The 25,196-nt window shown below is 43.9% G+C and overlaps 1 protein-coding gene across 5 annotated transcripts in view; it reads right to left on the bottom strand.

The window, feature by feature from the left end:
• Positions 1-247: 247 nt before the first annotated feature.
• The window catches only part of arhgef28a (Rho guanine nucleotide exchange factor (GEF) 28a), a 38,024-nt gene continuing 13,075 nt past the window's right edge, over positions 248-25,196 (bottom strand). For 2 of the 5 annotated variants that reach the window (XM_054757350.1, XM_054757346.1), the window contains 27 exons: positions 24,782-24,870; positions 24,460-24,617; positions 24,228-24,387; positions 24,065-24,164; positions 23,838-23,924; positions 22,636-22,669; positions 20,722-20,823; positions 20,302-20,428; positions 16,706-16,820; positions 16,590-16,645; positions 15,880-15,940; positions 15,592-15,709; positions 15,443-15,525; positions 14,959-15,081; positions 14,616-14,866; positions 13,817-13,942; positions 13,627-13,744; positions 13,302-13,550; positions 13,073-13,149; positions 12,814-12,992; positions 12,650-12,741; positions 11,287-11,472; positions 11,010-11,206; positions 9,790-9,837; positions 8,621-9,121; positions 7,641-7,911; positions 248-4,437 (listed from right to left, as the gene is read on the bottom strand). In XM_054757350.1, coding sequence (XP_054613325.1) covers positions 4,295-4,437; positions 7,641-7,911; positions 8,621-9,121; positions 9,790-9,837; positions 11,010-11,206; positions 11,287-11,472; positions 12,650-12,741; positions 12,814-12,992; positions 13,073-13,149; positions 13,302-13,550; positions 13,627-13,744; positions 13,817-13,942; positions 14,616-14,866; positions 14,959-15,081; positions 15,443-15,525; positions 15,592-15,709; positions 15,880-15,940; positions 16,590-16,645; positions 16,706-16,820; positions 20,302-20,428; positions 20,722-20,823; positions 22,636-22,669; positions 23,838-23,924; positions 24,065-24,164; positions 24,228-24,387; positions 24,460-24,617; positions 24,782-24,865 — 3,846 coding nt within the window. In that variant the 5' untranslated portion in view covers positions 24,866-24,870 and the 3' untranslated portion in view covers positions 248-4,294. The remainder of the gene's footprint in view (positions 4,438-7,640; positions 7,912-8,620; positions 9,122-9,789; positions 9,838-11,009; positions 11,207-11,286; positions 11,473-12,649; positions 12,742-12,813; positions 12,993-13,072; positions 13,150-13,301; positions 13,551-13,626; positions 13,745-13,816; positions 13,943-14,615; positions 14,867-14,958; positions 15,082-15,442; positions 15,526-15,591; positions 15,710-15,879; positions 15,941-16,589; positions 16,646-16,705; positions 16,821-20,301; positions 20,429-20,721; positions 20,824-22,635; positions 22,670-23,837; positions 23,925-24,064; positions 24,165-24,227; positions 24,388-24,459; positions 24,618-24,781; positions 24,871-25,196) is intronic. The other 3 variants (XM_054757347.1, XM_054757348.1, XM_054757349.1) reach the window with 3 other exon arrangements.

Here is a 25,196-nt window from a genome sequence, read left to right on the forward strand (position 1 = left end):
AACATACACACACAAAATATTTCTAGAAAAAAATACAAAAATACCAGATTAAATACATTTTACAATGTAACACAAGAAAATTAGCAAACATTTTAAGTAATATAAACGTAATTTCATAATAATAATGAAATAAAATGACAAAACATACTTTAATGATGAAATATATATATATATTTAAATAAAACTAATATTTTCACCAGAATAAATTAATATGTTACAATGTAACAAATACAATAAAGAAAATCAGCAAACATTTTTGAAATATATTTTAAATAAATATGAACTTAACATTCATAAAATAATTAAAAACATCCTTTTTAACGATAAAGTAATATTTGTATTTTTTAATATCAAAATGTATTTTTAAAATGATTAATATTTATACACACACACACATAAAATATTCCTTAAATATTGAAATACTGAATACACCAGATTAAATGGATATGCGGCAATGTAATATATAAGAATATTTAATGCTTTAAGTAATATATGAATTTCATAATAATAAAGAAATAACATTTTAAAAAGCCCTTTAATGCTGAAACAATATATTTTTTATTTTATTAAATAGAACAAATATTTTCAAAATGTTTTCTTAAAAAAAATATGTATTTCTATGAAATCCCAAACCATATACCAGATGAACTGAACATACCGTACGTTACAATGTAACAAGACAAGGCAAATACTGTATGTGCGGATGTGCTACTGACCACGCTGTCTCCCCAAGTCCCCGGTGCATTTCTGGCGTAGATAGTTCTCAAACTTTGGACAAGAAAGTGTGCCAAAGTAGATATAAAAGTCAAAAGTAACATAAACATAAAAGCTGGGAGTAATATAAACAAGTTGTCCTCGTGTGGTTGACTACAGCGTGTCTCTGTAAATTCCACCCGGGAGAAAGGTCCTAGTGTGTATCTGTGCTCTATATTGTTGCATTATTGTTCTGCTTAGCCATAAAACGCAGCACTATCGGCTGTTATTTATTGTTCTTTATACATTTGGGCCAGGCAGGTTTATTTAGCCTACAGAAGTCATTACAGCCATGGGGAGGTGTAACACCCTTGGAGGATGACTCAGCGATAAAAGCTTTTTCCTTCTTTGAGGGCTTTTCTGCATGGATGCAATCGGCTCATTAAAACAAACACAGAGAGGCCGTGTTATTGCAGGTAATGAGAAAAGAATGACTCGGAATTATCCGTGAGGGACTTTTAACACTAAAGTATTAAAAATAAATCATTCTGTTGGAGAATGGATGACTAATGAAACACTAATTACTTGTATACATACTGTGTACACAGATTATATGTGTTAGCATTTCTGCTAATGTAGAGCAAGCAGCCATGTTTAAGGATGTCAAACATGATTGACACACGAATACAAACACACTCACACGGAACGTTTGCCTTCACGAAAAAAACAACACAAAAAAAACCTTCAAGTTTGTAAAATTCAGCCGTGGCAAAGTTAGGCGCTGCCGCTCGCGCCATGAAATCACAGCTCGTTGGAGCAGGCTGGAAATGGATTCACTCGGGGGGCTCGGGTCTCAAAAACCGAAAGCAGTGGCAAGGAAGACGAGCTCATCTGAATTTTAACGGCGAGGGGAAGGAGATAAACATGATGGACGGCGAGGAGGGAATAAAACACAGTTTGCACTTTATCTGCCGGCAAGTTACGGGAAATCAACCTGCTGTGAAATAGGGATCAATTAAGTGTATAAAATGGAATCACGACGGAAAGTTCCCAAAATACAGCAGACAAAAACTCTTTGGTTTTTTTTCCCGTGCGTGATGTCTAGCCAGACGTTTAGCTCATTGAGCATCTGAAGTTCAAAGTGGATTTTGGCTTCTTCTTTGGCTTTTTTCCGTATTTCTGTCATCTCAGAAAGGTACCAGCATCAACAAGGCCACCAGGAAACGTGTGAGTATAACCACAGAACAGGAAACGGACCTTACTGCCACACAGTAGCAGTCGTAGTAGTAGCAGTAGCAGCAATGCACACGTCTGTCCTGGCTGCTCAGTACAATATGGCTGTGGCCATTTAAAAGCAAAACTCATCAGGTAAACAGAAAACATCAGTTCCAGTGTCAAACTGTGGCCATCCTTATAGTATAGTATAGTATAGCATAACATAGCATAGCACAGATGTAATAATTATTCAATAATATACTGTATATATATATTACGAAATTGACTAGAACTAACTAAATTCATTAGGTAAACAGAAATAATCAGTTCCAGGGTCAAACTGCGGCCGCCCTTACAGCATATTATTTAATTTAATAGATTATAATATTATATTATATATATATAAAACAATAATTAAATAACATAATATCCATCCATCCATCTCCTATGCCGCTTATCCTCATAAGGGTCGCGGGTATGCTGGAGCCTATCCCAGCTGACTTCGGGCAAGAGGCGGGTTACACCCTGGACTGGTCGCCAGCCAATCGCAGGGCACAAACAATCATTTCATATAAAATATAACGTAGAACAAACATTTAAAATGTAATATTATTATAATACAGCTATTAAGTGTGTAGGCAATGTTTTGGGTAACATTTTAACATTGTTAACTCACATGCAAGTGTAAAAAGAAGTTAACCACTGTGGTGTAGTACAACTGAAAGTAAAATCAGCCTGATACAGCAGCCTAAGTCGTAAACTCCATTGCTGGTTCTGTGGTTAACGTCAAACGTTGCCACCAATGGTGCTCTTCTGCGGTGGCATCACAAAGAAAAGCCAAAGAACAACACAAGCGAATTCTCCCAAAGGGGTAGCATTGTGTTATATTATATATTTAACTATGAAATGGTTGTATGACAGTTAAAATGTGACTTAAAACGTCACCTGTACACATAAAAGGTTCTGCAACGGCCACAGCTTGACCCTGGAACTGACAATTTCTGCTCCCATGATTGTCTATAGGGGAAATAATGCTACAATGCCGTCTTCTGTCATGTTCTTCCACTGTTAATGTGCGTGTTTTGCTGTGATATTGCTGCACCTGCTGCTCCACCTGTCACCGCTGGCAACTGCACGTCTACGTCGCTCGCTGGCACACTCAAAATGTTTGCTTATCAACCTCCTGGACCGCCACGGCGTCCGGTTTCAAATCAGTGGAACACGAGCGCCGCTGTTGCAACAAAAGTCCACTTTATCAGCACCATCAAGAACACGCACGACAAAAACACACCTGTGGCAGAAATACAACATGTAAAGCCCTTAGGATAAATAAATAGCCTTATATACAGTATATACATGATACAAATAGGACATCATGATCACCATGTTCAAAGTTAAGCGAGGAATGAGGCACTTGTCTCCCCTGCCACTTACTGAGATATTAATGATTACACATAAGCTGCTTTATATAATCCTACATACAGTATGTATGCTTAAGATATGCCCCGGCCATATTTGGAGTTAAAATGTGTCTTCATGGATTGAATTGGTGTCTTTTAGCTGGATGTCACTTAGTAATAAGTTGTGTAAAGAAATACTGTAATAATGAAAAATAAAAATGCAAAATTCACCTTTCCTAAAAGATAGTGATTTAAAAATAAACACACTTCCTTGTGCTTTCTTCAACTAAAAGATAGCCATTTCATACATTGAACAGAAATGTAATAAGAAATTTGTCCGAGTGAATGTAGTGAATGTAGCCTTAAAATGCATATATGATTTTTTTTAATCTAGCGTTTTGCATCTTTCAATTATCAAAATCGGATTATACCACTAGACTGTCAAATTCTTACATTATTATTATTATTATTGGCGGGGTTTTTTGGCACTTGTCCTGTTGCACTTGGGAATATTAACAATTATAAGTTATTACCGTATTTCCTGAAATATTATACAATACAGAATAAGGTATTTTTGTTCTGTAATATTACATATTACTGGATCATTACTTAATCTTTGGAAAACCTTAAAAAAATATATATTTTTACTTTTATTTATGTTAATATTATTATTAATACAAAATACATTTGCAGAAATAAAAGCCTTTTCCCAAATAAATGCCAAGTACTCCTGATAAAGGCCTCCAGGCCACTATACTGTATGAGGAAGTATTATGCACTCTGATGGCAGACTCAGGTGGCACATTTTAAAAAGTGCGGAGAACGCTGACCTGAGGAGGGGACGCAAAAGAGGCTGCAGGAACCTGCTACAGATCACACAAACACGTAAAAAAGCAAAACAAAACAGTCTGCACGGCTTTAAAACAATACAATGATGAACCATACCGATAAGAAATACTTTGTTAAACGTCCGTGTTTGTCCTCGCTCAAAGGTACACGATGCTTTCCTCCGGGCTGTCCTCTCCGCCGCTGTCCGTCTCCATGGAAACCAGGTGGCTGAGGTCTGATTGCGGGTGGGGGGGACGGGACGGCGGCCCTGACGACCACATCTCCACCTTGCGGCTGTGATCTGTGTTGGGGGGGAGTCAACATAAAAAATGTGGAAAAGGAATGAAATGAAATGATTGCATCATCGTAATAATAATAATAGTAATGACGTCGGGGAAGGCTGTCATTGTTGCAGCTGGGGTCAAAGTTCACGTGTCACTCTCCAAGCTGTCGCGTCTGCTTGGGAGCGATGACACCATTAAAGGTGACAGACTAAGAGAGCGAGTGAGCGAGTGCACCTTCTTCATTCATCACACAACATCCTCCTCCTCAAGATGCTCTTTGACCTTTGAGCTGCTGCACCTTTGCAGACCAAAATAGTCGCTGCACTTTGCTCTCGCACGTCTCAAACCGTCCATCACGGGTACGGCTGACACATGGCAACATACCGACCGTACACCGTCTGGACAGCATCCCCTCAACACAAAGAGCCATAGCTCACATTAGCATGTGTTGTCATCAGAGCATACAATTCGCTGATTTTAAAAGTCCCAACGATTTTATATATCAGAGCTGCCACAATATCATATCGGACACGGGTTAGCCTTGATGCTAGTTTAAAACGTGCCTACCTGTACCTTCCATGTGGCCATACTCAACCACGAAACAGCACAATTGATGAATTTACATATTTTTGAAAAAGCGTAACAGAGTGAAGCCGGAGAATATGAAGCACGGAGTGGCAAGGGATGAAATTCAGTTCAGCCGGTGAATGTTCTTGACCAAATGAAAGTGTTTATTGCCATTACTGGGATGATCGTTTGCAGTGTTTCTAATATTCGGAGCTGCTCTACCAGACTAAAGTGGCCTTCGAGTGAACTGTGTACCAATACTTTTGGCAGTGGATTTATACACTACGAGTCCTATAGCTATATATTACAGACTATAAAATGTGCTGCTCCTTATTGGGCCCACGTATGGATGAAAACCTGGGGAATTCCACCCACAACGTGTGTGGATGATTTAAAGATTTTGGGCCTCAAGTCAGCAAAAACTCTTTGCTGTGTTTCCAGCTGCTCTCCTAATCCCTCCTGAGGATCAATAGCAGTGGTTTTTTTAAATAAAGAGGACTTTTGGAGGTGGGCATGTGTCTGGAAGTGTGTGTGTGTGTGTGTGTGTGTGTGTGTGTGTGTGTGTGTGTGTGTGTGTGTGTGTGTGTGTCTCGCAGTGGGCCAGGTGCGCTGTCATGGTAACAGATGGCATGAACTATAAATTACCTGATTGTGTTCCCTGAAGGAGAGCGTGTGTGTTTGATGAATGACATTAAGAGTGTGTTAGAGGAGCCTCGGTCAGCGACGTGAAAGATTAGACGTCGGCGTGCCGCAGATGACGACGTTCACTCAAACCCAAGACACTGATGCCTTGTGCCTTACATGTGCCATTTAAAGCAACAGTATATAATATTTCTTTAAGCTTAAAACAACAACCTGTGTGTTTAAATGCAGGGCGTCCACGTCACTGTTGGCGCCACAGTGACCTCTGATGATCAAATTCGGCTGCCAATGAAACGGATGGACTAGCTTGGACTCCTCTCATGGCGTTTTTAGCATTAGCATTAGCAATAATAATAAATAATAATAAACTGAAGTAAATGTTAAACAACCATTCTTTACTATGACTTTAGTGATGTATGTAAGACCTTTTAGTAGTTTGCATTTGGATTATGTTTAGAAATATTGAAAAAAAATGTACAGATAAAAATACAAACATTAAAATATGTAAAAATAAATGCTTCTGTTACAGCTCTGATGCCTCTTTCACACAGAGATGCCGCAAAATAGCCATTGGTGTCCACTGAAGGCTTTCCTTTTATCCTGATTCTTCTTCTTCTGATGAATGTATCCACGTCTTGCACTGTCAAAGCGCACGTCATCCTGCTTCTCGGGGTTCTATGTTAAAAGGCACAGGTGTAAAAATGACAGACAGCTCTGTGTGAAAGGGGTTAATGTTTACTTCTGAATTTATTGCTTCTGGGGGTTCTGTGTAACAGGCAGGGGCGGAAAAATGTCAGTTCTGTGGTGGCTATTTTGTGTGAAAGGGGTTATTTCCTCCTTTCTGTGGTGAATTTATTGCCATCTTACACTAATAAAGCGCACACAGTTGTGGCGTTGTCCTGCTTCACTGAGTTCTGTGCAAAAAGCACATGTGCAACAACGACGGACGGCTCTGTTTTGACTATTTTGTGGCAGCTCTGTGTGAAAGAGGCTTTGGAGCGGCTGCAATTGAGGGAGGATTTTATCCAGTTAGTGTTGAACCGCAGGCCCCTGTGGGACCCGCAGAGAAATGCATTTTGGGTAGACGGCCAGGGGAGGGGCTGTGGTCAAGTATGGTGCGCTGGAGCCTTGTTAACGAGTGGTTAGGGTTTCAAATGGGGGCTGGTGTGCTTGTTTTAAGGCAGTGGGGGTTAATAAGCTGATCAATGAGGGAGACGTTGAGTTGGAGAAAAGGGGCTGCAGATCACACTCCACCTGACGAAGGTGAGGATTCATACTTCATCTCCCCCCCAAGCGGCCTGGGTGACAAGTGACGCTGTAATGACTTCTGCAAAGATTTTCCTCCAGATCGATGACCCAATCAGTCAGCTGTGGCTTGTGGACTGTGATTCACACGCTAATGTCTGTCCCCCACCACTCCATCGGCGGCCATTGATTGTCATTTCCTTTCGGCAGAAGGGGGTGGGTGCGCGAGCAGCGAGGTCGGGGTGCAGTGGGTGTGATGTGATAAAGGACGGCACCTTTTTGTCAGGTGACACTGATTAACCGAGAGGAAGGACAGATGAGGTCTCAGCCTTGAGAACGTGTGTGTGTGTGTGTGTGTGTGTGTGTGTGTGTGTGTGTGTGTATCGTTTGAGGACAGCGTGTAGGCAGCTGCTGTGTTTACCTTCTCACAGTTTCTCATGTGTGCTCAAAGAAAAAGACAATAACTGACTGGCAGCTTTGTCACACCACTGAGGGCAGTAGGGAAACCACTTCAACTGCTAGGTAGATTTATTAAGAACATCTATGCAAAAACTGCACTAAATAAGTCCTTTTACAGATTTTACATTAGTTTTAAAACATAAAAAAAATCTACAAACAAAATGTCCTGTGCTGCACCGGAAAGGATCAATACACACGTTACTATCCATATTGATTTATGAAATACTTTAAAAAGTGCATGCCTGGGAATATGTAGCACATAATCCTTCAGATCCATCATCTAAAATTTTCAAATATTTGGTCTTACCAGAAGGTGTGTCCAACCCCACCAGGTAGCCCCGTCCCGTCCTCCAAGGTTGGCTGTCCAGGTCCGGACTGTGGGTGGTGGTTTTGTCCACGGAGGGCTGTCTGCTGTTGGACCTGGCCAGCAGCATGTTGAGGCAGTTGTGCGTGTTGGCGTCGCTGCCTTTGCGGTGGCGGTTGTTGAGGCCTCCTCCTCCTTCGTCGGCCAACGCTGCCTCATTCAAGAAGACCGAACAGTTTCCAGCGTGACCACAGGACAGGCTCGACGTCGAGTCCTGGGGCCGGATCAGAGAAAGGTCAAGGATAGAAAGAACACACCTTATCCTGCCATACAATAAATACATAAAAGTCATTTCCGCTTGCCACATAGCATTCTAAATGAACAGGTCAACCCCCCCCCACTTGGCTGCAGTACAACCAATTACAGCAAGCCTGAGATTCCGCCTTGCAGCATTAGTACCACTCGCTCTGCACGCCGCTGTTAGACACTTGGACTAAAAAAGATAGATGCAAATAAAGAAATTGTGCCAGAAAGGCCAGGTGAGCCTCATCTGGTCTCGCAAGTGAATAAAACAAAAGCATGTTGAGTGTTTAGCATGCTTTGACGCCTCACAGCTGCCTGCTCAAACTGCATGCTAGCTTAGCGTCACTAAAAAGGCCACAGAACTGGAGGGGGCATTTCGACTGTGGGGCTTTGCCGACAAAGACCCAATCACTGGAGTAGCTTCCAGGCTGCGTGGGCCTGCTTTTAATTATTGCAGCGGGGCTTTTATTTGCTGCACTTTAATTACCATCCATCATGGAGATGTTTATTGGCGAGTGGCGCTGCTGGTGCACCAGCACAAATGGCGCTGAAATGGCGTTCATTATCGCAGCCCGTACATCAAGAGGGAATTGAGCTGCGTGGAAGGAGCCTGGTGTTCCGGGGGCATTCTGCGGCCCGCCGGAGACACTTTAAGTGGCGACGCCGTGTAGCGCGCCCACCTGCTGCCCGTCCAGAGGAATGACCATGTGAGGGATGACGTTGGGCAGGCTCCTCTGCTGGCTGTGCCTCCACGTCTGGAGAAGCTTCCTGTGGTTCTCCAGGTGCTCCCGCTCCTTCTCCACGCTCTTCTGGCCCTCGCGGAGCCTCTCCAGGTTCTGCTGGTACTCCTCCAGCTGCTCGTCCAGTTCGTCCCGCTCGCGCCTCAGTCTCTCCGCCTCCAGGTGGCACTGCCGCTCCCTCTCCTTCACACGGCTTTCCTTCTCCCCCAGCTGGCTCTCCCGGGCATGGCACTCCCTCACCCAGCGCTCCCGGTCCTGACGGAGGCAGTCGTGGAGCCGTTGAGTCGAAACCGCCTCCTCCTTCCTCTTCTCCAGGTGGCGCTGTTTCTCCTGTTCTTGTAAGGCGTGCTGGCGGCGTGGATCACGGGGCAAAGGGCGACTGTCTTCTCTGAAGAGGAACCTCTGGAGCTCGTAGCAGCTGTCCTGGATGGTCACCGCAGCCTGGGGGAGCACACACACACAGCAGGGAGGGCGGATGCAAAAACTGAAACCACAGCTTTGACTTCATCCGCATTTGAATGAGGAAACGTGACGGCTCACCTGAGCTTTGCGGGTGAAAGCAACAAGGAAGCAGAAGTTTGAATATGAAAATGTGATCAACAGAGCCCGACTAGGCTCCGCACACATTTGCACACATTTAATTTTACATATTTACATTTACCTTACTTGTTTCAAATTTTATACAAGCGCAACACTTCCCTGCCGCCTCACTGTTTAGACACAGACATGGTACTCCAGGATTGCCTATCAATTAATCGATCAAACATGACCAAGGCATGCAGCATACCACGCACTGTCTTGAGCCAGCTAGCTTGACCTACGTGTTTGATCATGTGATGCTAGCACGCCGTCTCTATTTGTGTGCAAATTTCTCTTCCTTGGATCGGCAGGCAGCATATCCTGCAGTGTCAAATCAAGATGCCCATTTTCTAGCCAGCAGGACTTTTACTTTACCCTTCACCCTACCTTAGATTATATTATCTTATCTACTCTACAAGGAAGCAAACGCCTCTGACAGCGGGTCACACAAAACGCCTTCATCTTCATTCAATATGACATTAGCACGGCATCAGCACATGCAAGGAAGGACGCATGCATTCGTTGCTGACCTGTAGACTGTAGAGCAGCTGTGTGAGGCTCTGAACACTGCGAGCAATCTGTTAATACACAAGCGAGAAAACACTCAATTCACATGAATAAAGGCCACATTTCAATGTAAACACTGAGGTGGAGTTGCTTTTGTGAGGCGTGTGCACCCCCTGGAGGCTGTACAGGGTTCTACAGCTGCCTTATCCACCTGCTAATACACTCCTGAACAAAAATAGCAAGAATGTACATTTTTCACTGTTGGATTTTAAGGAGGTTCTAAGTAGAGCATCAAAATGCAAAAAGAAGAAATAGAAGTGAGACCAAAAAAAAAAAAAAATCGAGTAAACAATTTATTCAAAGCAGCATTCAAGTGAAATAGGCTGTTCATCAGCTGATCAAAATTTCATGAACATAGCTCAAAAAAAGGCCCTGAACCCCCCAAAAATAGAAATTAAATGTAGAAAAAGGAGTCAGTAATGAGTAGCTGTACCATTCGTGTTAATCAGATGAAAAATGGGTTTGTTCATGCTTGATGCCAGTGTTTCCAGGAGGCTAGTGGGAATGTTGCTCCAGGTGGTGAAGATGGCTTCACGGAAGGCATCCACCGTCTGGAACTGATGTCCATTGTTGTAAGCTTCCCTTGCCATCCATCCCCAAATGTTCTCCATTGGATGTAGATGAGGGGAACACGCAGGATGGTCCAAAAGAGTGAGCTTATTCCTCTGGAAGAAGTCCTTTGTGAAGTGCAGAGTTGTCCTGTTGAAAAAGCCAGTCATGACCACACAGACGAGGGCCTTCATCATGAGAGATGCCCCCCTGCAACTTCTCCACATAGCCAGCTGCCGTTTGACGCCCCTGCACAACCTGAAGCTCCACTGTTCCATTGAAGGATCATGATGGCGCCCCCTCCACTGTGCCGTGTGGAAAACATCTCAGGTGGGATGTCCTTGTCATGCCAGTACCGTTGGAAGCCATCAGGACCGTCACAGGAGAATAAAACTTCCACCTTTCAATGTCCAGTGTTTGGTGCCCTCCTGCAAATTCCAATACTTTTTGCATTTTAAAGCTCTACTTTAAGATCCCACAGCCATTTTTCAACTGGATTAAAAATTTGGATGAGGAGTGTTCCTCTGCCAAGGAGGTTATGTTGTGTTCTTTTGTTCTTTTGAGTGCTTCTTAATATACAAACATACATGTAGATGATGTATTCCAAAGAATGCAATCCTATCTTTAATAATACCTTTGAGTCCTCGTTTGCTCTTTGCAAGTAAATCGGCGATAGAAGCTCAGCGGGCTGTGGGTCCGCGGGTGAAGCCTCGTGGTTAGAGGGCGGTTCTGCAGGCGTCACATGACTGACAGGGAAGACAGAATCTCTGCTTGAATCCCAGCTGCGCACGGATGGAGATCTGGACTCCAAGGTAGCCTTTAGGTTCTCGGCTGGCAATCACACATACAGGAAGTAAACAACGAACATGGTTGGAAAAAAAGAAGGAACAATTGTACGTCAGCTAACGCACCTTCCTGCACAGCGGCCGCTAGCAGCACGACAGCCTGCGGCAGCTCCTCTGGACACGGGCGCACCAGCAGCCGCGGCTCGTTGAGCGACGCGTCCTCCTGCCCGCCGAGGGCCGAGAGCGCCGCGTATATCTGCAGCTTGGCCTCCAGGCTGGAACAGATCTGCTGGTCCTGGCTCATCAGGCTCTCTGGGGAACAAGTTAGCAATTACAGGCAAAAGTACTGGGACATGTTTTTTAATTGATTTACCATTGAGGGGTAGGGAGGATGTTCCTAAAGGGGAAGCAACTTAGGGGCAGGCTCTTCACTGTACTAATGTCCTAAGGCATGAAAGAATCCCTCAAAAAAAACAGATACACTGTGAAATTAAAATTATGTTAAAAAAAATAATAGAAATAAAAACATAAAAACAGCATAAAAAATAGAGACAGAATAAAGTCAAAATATTAAGAGAAAAAAGTTGTAATTTTACCACATTAAAATTGTAATATTACAATATAAGAATATTATGATGAGGAAAAATAACTGCATTTTAGTAGCATAAAAGCTGAAATATGAAAGAAAAAAAAGATTAAAAAAAGGCACAATATTATGAGAAACAAAACAAAATAACAAAAACAAAAAAACAAAAACAAAAAGTTGTACTTTTGGAAAATTACATTGGGGAAAAAGCCATAATATTACGGCAATAAAGCCATAATATTACAAGAACAAAATTTACAAGAAGAGAGTTTTTAAAAAAAAAAAAAAGAAAGAAAAACAGCAGAAATGGAAGAAACAGCTATAATTTTACGAGAATAAAGTCAAACTATAAAGAGAAAAACAAAACAATCGTATTCCATTGAGAAAAAAAGTCACATTTTTACATTAATAAACTTGTAATATTTTGAGGAAAAATAATGTCATTTTAGTAGAGTTGAAAAATTAAAGAAAAAAATCATTAATAATTAATAAAACAACAAAATTTTATATTTTTTTCTTGTCATAACAAACAAAACAGAATAAAGTAAAAAATAAAGAAAAAAATATGAAGATTATTATTAAAATGTAAAGATTTACAAAATTTAAACAGTGAAAATGGGGGATTAAAGAGCAAAGACCGAACACAAAGCTGAGTTGCAGTTTTTTTTTTAATATATTTTTTATAAACAGCATATAACTGTTTAGCATACTGTATCTACAGCACATGTGTTGGTTTACAAAATACCAATATGGACCTTGCATCCTTTCATTTTTTTCATATGTGGCCCTCGGTGGAAAAAGTGTGGACACTCCAGCCCCATTACGGACAAACAAAAGTCTTGGGACACACCTCTGAATAAATGACTTTGTCCATGTGGTGTATGGTGTCATGTGTGATTCTACCTTGCAACTTCTGGACCTTCTTAAAGCGAGCCTCTGCAACACGCTTCTCCTCTTCGGACTCGCTTGTGTACTCGTCCTCCTCTTCCGGACAGCTGAAGAAAATCAGTGAATTGAGGTGTGCTCCTAAAAAAACAAAAAAAAACAACTAAGAACTGCACGCTTACCTCTCCACCGCCTCCCTGACGAGCCTCATCCAGGTGTTGCGCTCTTCCTTGGACGCGGCGTGGACCTCGTACATCTCGGGCCCGGCGGCCGAGGCACTGATCAGGAACATGCCTCGTTCCTCGTTGGCCACCTCCCGCACAATCAGCTTCTGCAGGGTGATGACGGGCGGCTTCTGATCCTAACGGGCACATGAGCACAGTCCTCTTAGTGGAGGAATGAAACAGGAAGTGGATTTTGAAAAGCTTGGCAATGGCGTACAACGGTGGCGAACGTGTACTTCTGGTCCTTCTCTTGCAGGAAGACCAGGGAGTCTGTGAGCAGGAGAGCCAGGACGTCTGCCAGAGAGATGGACACTTCATTAGGTACACTTTGAGGGGGAATGTAACAATGTGTTTATTATTGTGCTTGTACAACTGCACTGCATCGCACTGAAAGCTGTGAATCATATGCAAAATACAAGAAACATCTCTCTGTATGTGTTCCTGACCTTTAAGCCTCCCCGTGGCCGTCTTCCAGAGCAGCGCTCCCTGATGCTTGAGCGTCTGCCCCATCATGTCCTGCTTTCGGAGCGTCCGCCCGTTCTTCAGCTTGGCCGTGCTGCGGCTCTCCGTGCGGCTCCACACGTCCTGCAGCCGCTGGCGCCTCTCGTACTCGCTGACTCGCAGGTCCACGACCACTATCTGCGCGCGGACGTGCGCCAGGGATGCAGCAAGGTCCACATGTTCCTGCGTGTCCCCTTGGATGGAGGCAGGGGACGTCACGTGCGGTGGCAGTGCAGGGTTACATCCAGCAGAGGGTGGCAGAATACAAACCTGCCGTGTATTGAAGTATCCTCTCCAGCAGCACAGGATACTTTGTAATCCTCTGGGTGACCAGCAAGATGCACTCCGGGATCTCCCTCCGTCGCACCAGGGAATTACCACCTTGTTGCTTAAACATAATGACAGAATATTGGGATTGCTACCACCAGTTATTTAGTTTTGCTACTTTGAAAGCAAGTACCTTGATGAAGTTCTGGAATCTCTTGTTGCTCTGCAGGAGCTCTTTGAACCACGCCACGGCTTCGTTGTGTCGGCTGCAGAACTCCCCGTAAACGTGCCGCATTTTCTCGCCGTCCTCGCCTGAAAACTGGCCACCAATGAACATTTACGCATTATTTTAGATCCTTTCATGCATTTCTGAGGGCATACAATTTGGGAATTCAATTAAAAGTTCTCAAACAAGGGTTCCGGTGGAAAAAGGGGATGATCTGTTTTAGTGACTTATAGAGTGGTTAATGTACTGTATGACTTTAAGCCAGGGGTGTCCAACGTGCGGCCCAGGGGCCATTAATGGCATGCAGCTGTGTATTTTTTTATATTGGTCCTCAGCACTTTCTAAAAATACAATTAAACAAAAAAACTAAAAACATTTTTTTTAAAAACAGCAAAAGAATAAAGATTAAATATTAAGAGAGTAAAATCATAATATTAAGAGAAAAAAATTGCAAAGTTAAGTTAAAGTTAAAATTAAGGGGAAAAGCAGTATTATGAGAAAAACAAAGCCACAAAAAAGTTGCAGTTGTTGGAAAATGAAGTTGGGAAGAAGTTATAATATTACGATAATAATGTCAGAATATTGTGAGAATAAAGTCATAATGTTAGGAGAAACGAAAGTTTGAATATTTAAAAACAAAACAAACAAACAAACAAACAAACAAACAAACAAATATATATATACACACACACACACACACACACACACGCGCTTGACCCTGGAAATGATGAATTCTAGCGCCATTATTTCCTACTTCCCAGCTGACCTGCTGCAACAGCACATCTCCAATACGCTGGATGAGATAGTTCCTGTGCCCCTGAGGCTGTGCCGAGCGCTGCCGCCGCTCCTTCATGGCAGTGAAGAAGGCGTGGTGGAGGAGGAGCAGCTGGTCCAGACAGGGGAAGATGCGCTCCACCGCCTCCGCGTCGAGCTGCACCTCCTCCCGCATGCCTCGGCGGAACACCTGGGCCATGACGCGCAGCGTCTGGAGGTGGTGAAGCTCTGTCTGCATCAGCTCTGCGTGCCGACACGAGCATCCGACAATGTAGCAATTTCATGCGTGGCGTGCACACGCTAAAGGACATTCCTGCACGTTGACATCTGCTCACCATAGATGACGTCCTGTCTCTTGACGACTCGTCTGTCCTGCTTCTTGCAGAACCTGTGCTCCACCGCCAAACTCCACGACTCTGCCTCGTAATCTGCTACATCGGTGGCGAGGTCGCTGTATTCTGTACAGATATCACAAGTATAACTACATATTATTAACTGTATGTATATGTGTAAAATGTGGATAAAGAGGAGTGGACAGCGCTTTTAGAAGTCACACTCTGGCTAGACAAACACAGCTCATTAGCATTAAAGCCACAGACACACAAAACAGCGTGTTCCAAGTAGGGCTTACTAAAAGCACTTTTAAACTGTCAAGCATCAAGGCTAGCACACTTTCAGCACACTATTGTGGAACCTCTGAGATGCATTTAAAATTGTTGCAAATATATATTTAACGGGCAAGTGGGTGAAGCGGGTCCAAATTCCCAGCTTTCTTGAAAGCGGCTTTAGAACAGTTTGACAATGTGCGTGGCCTCATACCTTCTGCCGAGGTCCACTCGTTGGAGAGGGAGGAAGTCGGCTGACGCTCTTCCACCTCAGACTCGGAACTCCCGCTCAGCCGACTGCAACAAATCACAATGTTCTCACCGCATCCTCGTCATATGACGCAGATTGCGTTGCATTGTTACCTCCCATTGCTGGGCGAGCCTCCAGCCACAGGACTTGAGGCGTCCTTGGAGGTCACGACAGGTAAAGAGCTGGCGGGGGGCATCCCGCATTGAGGAGGACTCTCTCTCACTGTGAAGTCTGAAGAAAGGAGAATGGGGCTGAATGATGGCATGACCGTAGGGTGGAATGCAATTGAGCTTTATTGATAACAACAAAGGCAGATCCTGGAAACCCTTCAGTCTTCAGTCCCTTCAGAATGAAGTCTGACTGGATTGGACTGACAAAATGTCAACCTGCTGTGAACTCACTCTGCGGGAGGGATGCTGTCCTGCTCTTCACCATGGCAACCACATTCTTCTCCTGAAGTTTCTGCACGTCATACAACGGAATGATTTGTGTTCAGAGCACATCAACATGAACTGATGGCAGGTTCTAACTGGGGTGCACGATAATTATCGGTCCGACGTGAGGGAATTTTGATGTTGTACCAATAAATCTGATTAAAAATAGCTACAACAGCTCCAATGAGGTGAGATTACCCGTGCTGTGCACGTGAACAAATCAAGCGCTCCTTTTTTTCCTCCTGCCTGTGACATTAATGGCCTGTCGTAACTTCCCCCGAGCTCACTTGCAAACAAACATTCACTTTTCGAGGAAGACATTTTGCGTGGTCATTGTAGCAAATGCTACGCGATGAGCGCACAAAAAACCTTATCAGCCACCTAAAATGCCAGCGCCGCGGCGTTTGAAAAGGTTTGCCAGAGACCTGCCTGCCTGAATGCAGCACCCCTTGCCAGGTCATACTCTGGTTCTCCTGATAGTTGTGATATTTGATTCAGACAAATCAACAGGTACAGTTGGTCAAATCCTCCTTCTTACCGCCAAGTGTGCACAAACTACACTTAAATCTAAATGTAAAAAGTAGATAACAAAAAGTTATCGGTTATCGGGACCATATCGGTCTCGGTGTGAAAAAAAAAAGATATCGTGCATCACCAGTGCCAGCCATTGAACACACCTTCAAACATGGCGGGATGGAGTCCTTGCAGCTTTTATGGACCGTGGCGGTGCAAGCTAAGAGAAAGAAATGTTTTTTAAAAAAGGTATGATGGGAAAAGTGGTGCTTTTACTTACTGGGGCAATGCAGAAGGTCTTTCCCCAACGCGGGCTTATCGCACACCACACACATGACGGGACCCAAACAGGAGCCTGTGGAGAAGCGATGTGTGTTCTGTTCCTTCCCTTTGGCCTTAAAAAACAAGTGATAAGACACAAGAGCTTAAAAAGATGGCTTTACTTCATACTCTTATTAACCAGGGGCTTGGAGGGGTGGGGGTTTTATCTATTTAGGGAGAAAACAGATGGAAATCCCCACCGACAAGGAAGTGGAGGACAAAGGTCGGCGAGGGCTTCCACTCGCTGTGTCGACTCAACAGATTAAACATGAAAAAAGGAACAAGGCTGGACATCGTGTTTGTTCTGGAGCCACCTTGCCAGAAATATTTCCTGGTGGCAGCGGCATGCCAGTGTTTTGCTTCATTTATTAAGACCAAACAATGACTAAATGACAAAAATCATCACATTTGGACGACCTTAAGCTTTAAGAGCAGACCGTGACATGGAGAGATGCTCGGTATTGGCTTTCTTATCGATATCAGATACTGTCCTACACTTCATTACCGAGTTGTCAGCCGCTCTTCAGCTGGTGCCTTTCACAAATAAATGCAATATACATTATAGAAAAAGTATCACTCGTCCTGAGGTGTGCTATCACATTAGAAGTACTGAAGGACGATGCCTGACACCCCCTTGCATAACCAGCGCTTTATGTCATGTCCTGCATGACAGGTTGGACTTTAGCGTAGAGTTTTCCCAAGTTTTTGTGTCGTTTCCTGTGTTGTGCTCTTGCTTTGGTTTTCCGTTTCCTGTTTGGCGCAATGTGCCAGCAGAGTTGCGGTCGCTGGAATGTGCGCGCAGCAGTGCCTGAGTGCAAGCATGCTGCTCTGCGGACCCGATGTCATTGTCAGCAGAAAAAAACGGCAGTTTAGATTTAATACAGATTTACTCCATTTAGGTCTGCCACGATTACAAATTTCACCGGTCGATAATCGTGCTACAAATTATCGTCAACAACATTGCTTATCATTTTTGAAGGGTTAGGGTTGGTTAGGGTTCGGGTTGGTTAGGGTATTGCAACAGAGCTAGCGACACTGTCTGTCAGCACGCACCATTTTGCACTGTTTTGTTTATACTATACACTAGGTCCCCAACTTACGAACATCTGACATTCTGGTCTATTTTTTCATGTATTTTGCCTTTTAGTACTGTAACTCCATTATTTATACTGCTACATGCTTGACCAGTAGAGGGCACTGTGACACTGCTAATGGGACCAACAGGTACAGGACGCCGCTGGGGAGATAAATCTAAATGGAAAGCTAAATTGTAGTTCGAGGGAAAGGCTTCATGAGACGTAATCTGTACTTCTGTGAAGAAGGTGTCGGACGTTTCGCTCCTCATCCGAAGAGCTTTGTCAGCGAACTAACAATTGCTGGTAGCCTAGGCCTTAAATACAGTAAGAGTGGGCGGAATTGGTGTGCCAACACCCTCCTCCGATTGGTTCCTTACACTAAGACTGGGAGGAGTTACTGCGATACATTGCAGGGACAATTCTAGTGGTCCTCAATCAGCAGTACATCTACACCTTAAAGCAACCAATCACTCTTTTGAGGACAGCGAGGTAAAGATTTTGGCCAAAGAAAACAGATGGTTTGAAAGAGGAGTAAAGGAAGCTATTTTTGTCAAACAACAGAACCCATCATTGAATCGGAATGGTGGTTTGAGGTTTAATTTGGACCCTGTGTTCAGCAGGTTACTGAGACCCAAACCCACAGCTTAGTCTTGCAAATGAGGTGGAGCCAGGGCCGAGCCAGAACAATAGATGCTAACGAGCCAGTATCAGAGTCATTCATACCCAACTACAGGGAGCGACACTTCCCTTTGATCGGAGGTGCTAATAGCAGGAGAGGATTAGACCACAACTCCTCCCAGGCTTAGTGTAAGGAACCAATAGGAGGAGGGTGTTGGCACACCAATTCCGCCCACTCTTACTGTATTTAAGGCCTAGGCTACCAGCACTTGTTAGTTCGCTGACGAAGCTCTTCGGATGAGGAGCGAAACGTCCTACGATACATTCATCACACAAAAGTCGGGTTAGGGGTTAAAAATTGCAGGTTTGGTGCGCAGGCCCAAGCTAAAGCGCAGACAAGACGCCGTGCATCTCTCAGCAGGAAGAAAAGCAATCATAATGATCACGTGCCGCTCACTGCTTGTTATGATTGGAATGTTTCTTCACAGAAGTACAGATGACGTCTCAAGAAGCCTTTTCCTCGATGGACAACTCCTGTACGACTGAGAGCCTACACAGACGCTAAATTGTAGTTGTATGATACAAACCGGACAGAGCGTGTGATTAAAGTTTATGAAGAGTTAATAGGCCTGCTTAATTCTACACCACCCACAGAACACTACCTCTTTTAGAAGAGTCTAACCACCACCACCATTTGTCCTTTTTTTCAATAACTCCTCCTCGAACTCCACCACAACGACGCATGCTCGACCACTCCTCTTCAAAGGTAAATAACATTTATCATTACGTATTATTATATCACTTTTATTATTGTTTTTTTCATTAATTATCCTGGTTTAATATTACTACTGCATCCAAACTCATATTTACATACATACACATATACTGTATATGTATGCACGTACATGTAGTACCTATATCATCGCTAATATTACCTTTTCCCATACTTAAGAACAATTCCACTTAAGAACGGTCGTCTGGAACCAATTGTGTTCGTTAGTTGGGGACTTAGTGTATTTACTTTACTTACACCTCAGTAAGTGTTGGCTGTCGGGATGAAGGCTCCGGTAGTTGTTTTCCCCAGTTGAGAAAACTGCCCGTGTCGGTCGTCGGTGTTCATGTGCTCACCTCAACATTCCCACACTGGGGCGTTCGCCTTGCTGCGTTCGCCTTAGAAACAGTCGCTTCTGTGCCTTCATTCATGTTAGCAAATGCTTTCTCACAAGGCTAATTCGGTGCTAGAACTCTGTGTACGCTCACTAGTAGCCCCGCCTCCACAAAGAGGCTGAATGAGATGAGATGAGGGTTCACTCTCTCTGTTCATTCCACTGTAGAACCAACATGCAGAGACAGATGCAGAGTGAGCCCTCTTGTCATCCAGCCTGTGTGGCACAGACAGAGACAAGCAGATGAAAAACACGCATACATGCACGTCAATTTATCGAGGGCATCATAATTATCTCAAATTTGAACTAACCAGACAAGACCAAGATTGCCTCATTTTAAAATGACATCTTTGTGCTATCCAAAGACAACGACTGTGGCCATGAGGAAAAGCCAATCTAACGTTTGACCGCATGTCTCCACCATCAGTCGTTATCAGAATGCATTTGCAGGCTGTCACGTGCACGCCAAAGCAACTTTATCCAATTAAACTCCAGAAGAAAGCAATGCGGGCGAAAAGGCACAACAATTTACTTGAGATGCGGTGCCTTTTAGAGTGGAGACCACCACATAAGGTTTTTGGAGGTCTCTGCTACCTGAGCTACAGTAATGGATGAAGCAGGTGGAGTCGGGGAGGGGGCAGAGTCGTCCGGGAAGTCACGCGTAATTAAAAGTTCTTGTTGCAAAGGTTGGTTACCTTGGTCTTGCTGCGTGTGTTGGACATTCTCCTCCTGAGGAAACTGAATGTGCGGATGACCTTGTACTTGTCCGACTCGGCTTTGGCCGGCACGTCGCTGCACCTGTCCTGCTCCTCCTCTTCGATTCTGTCAACAACAAAGATCGGAGCTCGTTTGTGAAAAGCCGTAGCAGGAAATAAAGACACGCTGGTGTTATTCGTGTCGGTCCCCACTGCCGACTGACCTGAGATGAGGTGAGGTTAGTCTACTTAGCACTCATGCAGCTGCTTTGCAATGAGGGAAAACAATACATGTCATTTTCATTCCATTGCTGTGAAAGTCAATGAAGATTAGTACACAAACACAACAACATTTCTTCTTTCTGCTCTGCTGAGGGGTTTGGGAAGCGTGACGTGTTTAAAATAAATGGGAGCACATACTCTTTGAGGAACTCAGACAGGGTGAGATGTTGGAGGGACTCCACCAGCGCCGTGCCGCCCTCGTCGTCAGCTGACTGGGCTCGATGGCGGAAACTAAACTCCCTGCGAAGAACATCACACAACACAACACACACACACGCTCCAACTGTAACACTACGATCAGATGAAAGCTCTGCGCCCTAACTGCCTCCTGGGGGAGCTGCTGAGCTGTAAAGTGGGAGAAGATAACAGAGCACAGACAGGTGTACCCCTGCAGGGTAGAAAAAAACAAAACGGTTCATCCACACCTGTGTGAGTGACGTGCATGCCAAAGCAACAGGTGGCGCCACAAAGTGACACCACCCGGAAGGCCGTTACAGCCAATTGGAAGCCAGAAGAAAGCAAGTTGTGGAAAAGAGCAGACAATCAACAATGGAGGAGAAATGTATGATTAGGAAAGTATGAGTATTAGTATCATAATTATTATCATCATCAGTAGTAGTAGTAGTAGTAGTAGTAGTAGTAGTGTTAGCAGTAATAGTATTAACATCATTATTATCAGTAGTAGTGTTAGCAGAACTATATTAATAGTAGCATCATTATCAGTATTATCAGTAGTAGTGTTAGAAGTATTAGCATTAGTAGTCGTAGTAATAATTTATTAATAATACAAATTATTAAATTGATAAATACTTTAGTCGTTATTGTTAGCATTATTATTAGTATTAGTAGTAGCAGTAGTAATTTATTAATAATACAAATTTATGAGATTCATTCATTTATTATTTCCATCCATCCATTTTCTACATCCTCATTAGGGTCGCGGGGGCATGCTGGAGCCTATCCCAGCTGACTTTGGGCGACAGGCGGGGTACACCCTGGACTGGTCGCCAGCCAATGGCAGGGCACATATAGACAAACAACCATTCACACTCACAGTCATACCTATGGACAATTTAGAGTCGCCAATTAACCTCACCTGCATGTTTTTGGGAATGTGGGAGGAAGCCGGAGTACCCGGAGAAAACCCACACACACAGGGAGAACATGCAAACTCCACACAGAAATGCCCAGAATCGAACCCAGGTCTTCCCGATCTCCAGGCTGTTCCTGTATTGGCCAACGTGCTAACCACTAGACCACCGTGCGGCCTCATTTATTATTATCTATTCTAATTTAATTTATTATTAGATTAATTCTTTATTCTTCTCAAAGTCACTGGAAATATGACTATATTACATTACATTGTAATCAGATATTGTTATTATTATTAGCATCAGCTATGTACCCCGATTTAATGGATTCACCCACCAACCCTCCACAAAGGTTTGTAGAGTTTTTGCACAACTAAGAACTAAACCGACCAACAAACAAACAAAAGTAAAAACAATCCCTCTTCTGCTTGGCGGAGGTAATAAAATCAGCTCATGAAAGACAATAAAAGACGTCACTGTGACGTCCCACTAGGACAAAACTATTTTTTACATGCCATCTACATGAATTTCAGGGCAAAAAGCGAATAATAAAATGTAGAATAACAAATAAAATAAATAAAATGAATAATAATAATAATAATAATAATAATAATAATAATATCATGTGGTTCAAAGTGAGGCTTCCATGACGGCGGGACATTCCTCACTCATCACATTAGTTATGCACCCTTGAGGCCGCCGCTCATATCTGAGAATAAAAGTACAGGAGCTAAAAGTAGAATAAAAGTACGCCACCGCCATAGCGGCAGGTTTTTTTTTTTTTAGTTTTTTTTGGGGGGGGGCGCACCACACCAGTGAGAAAGAGAGAGAGAGAGACAGAGAGAGAGAGAGAGAGAAGGAAAGCTGCCAGAAACCTGGTTGCCATGGTTACAGACATGCGTCACCCAAGCCGTTACACTGGAAGATAATGCGACTAATAATCTGAAAATGTAAGAATTACCTTTTCTCATGCGGCTGCTCTGAGGCTTTTTGCTCTGTGGACACAAAGGATGGAGAGGAGGAAGGTTATGTCTTCCTACGATACATTCATCACACAAAAGTCGGGTTAGGGGTTAAAAATTGCAGGTTTGGTGCGCAGGCCCAAGCTAAAGCGCAGACAAGACGCCGTGCATCTCTCAGCAGGAAGAAAAGCAATCATAATGATCACGTGCCGCTCACTGCTTGTTATGATTGGAATGTTTCTTCACAGAAGTACAGATGACGCCTCAAGAAGCCTTTCCCTCGTTGGACAACTCCTGTACGACTGAGAGCCTACACAGACGCTTTGATCTTTTACATTTTTTTAATGATTTATTTTGAACTCTGCACCACTTTGTGAAGCATACGTTTAATAAATGTGTTTTACAGTAAAAATAAAGTGGACTGGATATGATTACAAACATGCTGCAACACATGCAAATCAACTGAGACACACACACACACACACACACGCACGCACGCACATGCACACTTCGTTATTTCGCATTAGGCACACATGCAACATTAGGCACACCTGCACAATCTAATGACCTGCATCCTATACTGTTTTACTGTTTTACCCTTACGACAAACAAATAAACCACAATAATAAAAAAACCACACACTGCTAAATAAAAAGCTTTCAAGCATTATGACCTCCACCAAGGAGATGATGCAAAATCTATTTGGAGGAGAGCGACCCAAGGAAGAAGCGGTTATACTTTAGTGCAGATCAAGATACAAGTGCATATTTTGTTTCTCAATATCTTTTAAATGTAAGTTCTCAGTGAATAATGTGTGAATATCTCAGGCACTGCAGGAGATGATGACGCATAATCAGGTGGAGGTCTGTGCTGTAATGCACTTTGATCCGTGAGTGCCCAAAGTGGCCCTAATTTTGTACCAGTTCACCAATTTTTAGTCATTTTAGTACCATGTTTGAAAAAAACCCTAAATACACAGAACAATATTAGCTTACCTGTGCACTAAAATCTAGTCGTTCTTTCCCACAAAGTCAGTGAAAAGTGAGCATTGCTATCTTTGTAAAGGTGGATTTTGTTGTACTGCACAGGTGTACCTAATGAAGTGGCCAAGGAGGATGCTCATACACACAAATAAAAGCTCTGACGCTGACAAGCTGGGTTCAGCAGGGCCCCGCATCGCTCCGGGGGGTCCGGTACTTACTAGTAGGGTGCAGCAGGGACAGAGATTTAGACAGAGAGAGGGCCTGAAGCAGAGATCGACTGTGGCTGACGCCGTGGGACGGGGCATCTACGGGACAGGACACACAGTGGACACGCACCGCACACGCGCACATCAATCACACAGGTTGCACACTCTCCCGAGAGATCTTCAAGGTTAGTAGAAATGTTGGCCTGAAGAGTGAAATCAGCGAGTGTTGAGGCACTGACCCGTGCTGCATGTGAGGCCATCCTGGACAAAGCGAGAGGGGCGAAAGCTGACTTTGGAGTACGAATACGAGCGCAGCCGAATGGATGAGTCACCCAGCGCCTGCATGATATCAAACAATCAGACTCTAATCAATTTTGAGCATGTGGCCATCGTGTTTGTTACTTTGGAGGCGGGGTCACACGCTGAGGAGGTGGAGAGGCTGCGAGTGCAAACAAGGTCGGGGGCGGGGCCATCGTTCTCAGACAGCAGCGGCAATGTCCTAGTCTCCGCGCCGCGGCCGTCGTCGTCCTCACTGTCCACCTCCAGGGACACGTGGCTGGGACTGCGGTGGCACACGGGACGTTAACGCAAAGACACAGATGGTCGCTGCTGATTGGATAGAATGTTAAAAGACCTGAGGATGGAGGTGTCCATAGTATGTACTGAGAGGGGCGGCGGTGAGGGCGTATCCGTAGCAACCAGGAGGTCCTCCTTGTGGAAAATGGAGGCGTCCGTCTCGGTGCTGTCGCTTGTTACACCGTTGATGCTGCACCCAAAGTCCACATCATCCGCCTGAGGCAAAGACAAATCATGGAAATAGGAAAGATCTGTTCCAGTGTCAAGCTTTGCCTATCCCAAAACCTTTATTAAGCACACAGGAAACATTTTGAGTCACATTTTAACACTATTAACTATCATAAAGAGTAACAAGAAGTTCATTTTTGATAATCATGAACCTGTGTCAGGTTGCCACTGCAGCCGTTCATGGGAGGCGGCGGCACGGTTGCATGCTGGGAGAACTGGACACTCCTGGACTGCATGCGTGCTTTGTTTATTGAAACAAAAACACAGAATCACTGAAGAGAACTGCCCCAAATTGAACAGACACGTCATTATCACCTTTAAATACCACAAACAGAGTCAGGGTATATCACTAGCAACCAAAACACAAAGTCTGAGCTTGTAGCAAGTTAGCTTAGCATTAACCGCACGATAAATAAAAGTGAACTCGATAATTTCGCCCGCCTGTGGGCTTATGACAAAGCGACCATGACCGAAGGCGAGAACAGATATAAATAGCATTAGCGGTGCGCTAGTGTTAGCAGCGCGTTAGCTAGTCACACATCAGCAGAACATACGTACATTATAGCC

The sequence above is a fragment of the Dunckerocampus dactyliophorus genome, chromosome 17, assembly GCF_027744805.1.
Source record: "Dunckerocampus dactyliophorus isolate RoL2022-P2 chromosome 17, RoL_Ddac_1.1, whole genome shotgun sequence".
In the NCBI taxonomy this organism is placed as follows: Eukaryota; Metazoa; Chordata; class Actinopteri; order Syngnathiformes; family Syngnathidae; genus Dunckerocampus; species Dunckerocampus dactyliophorus.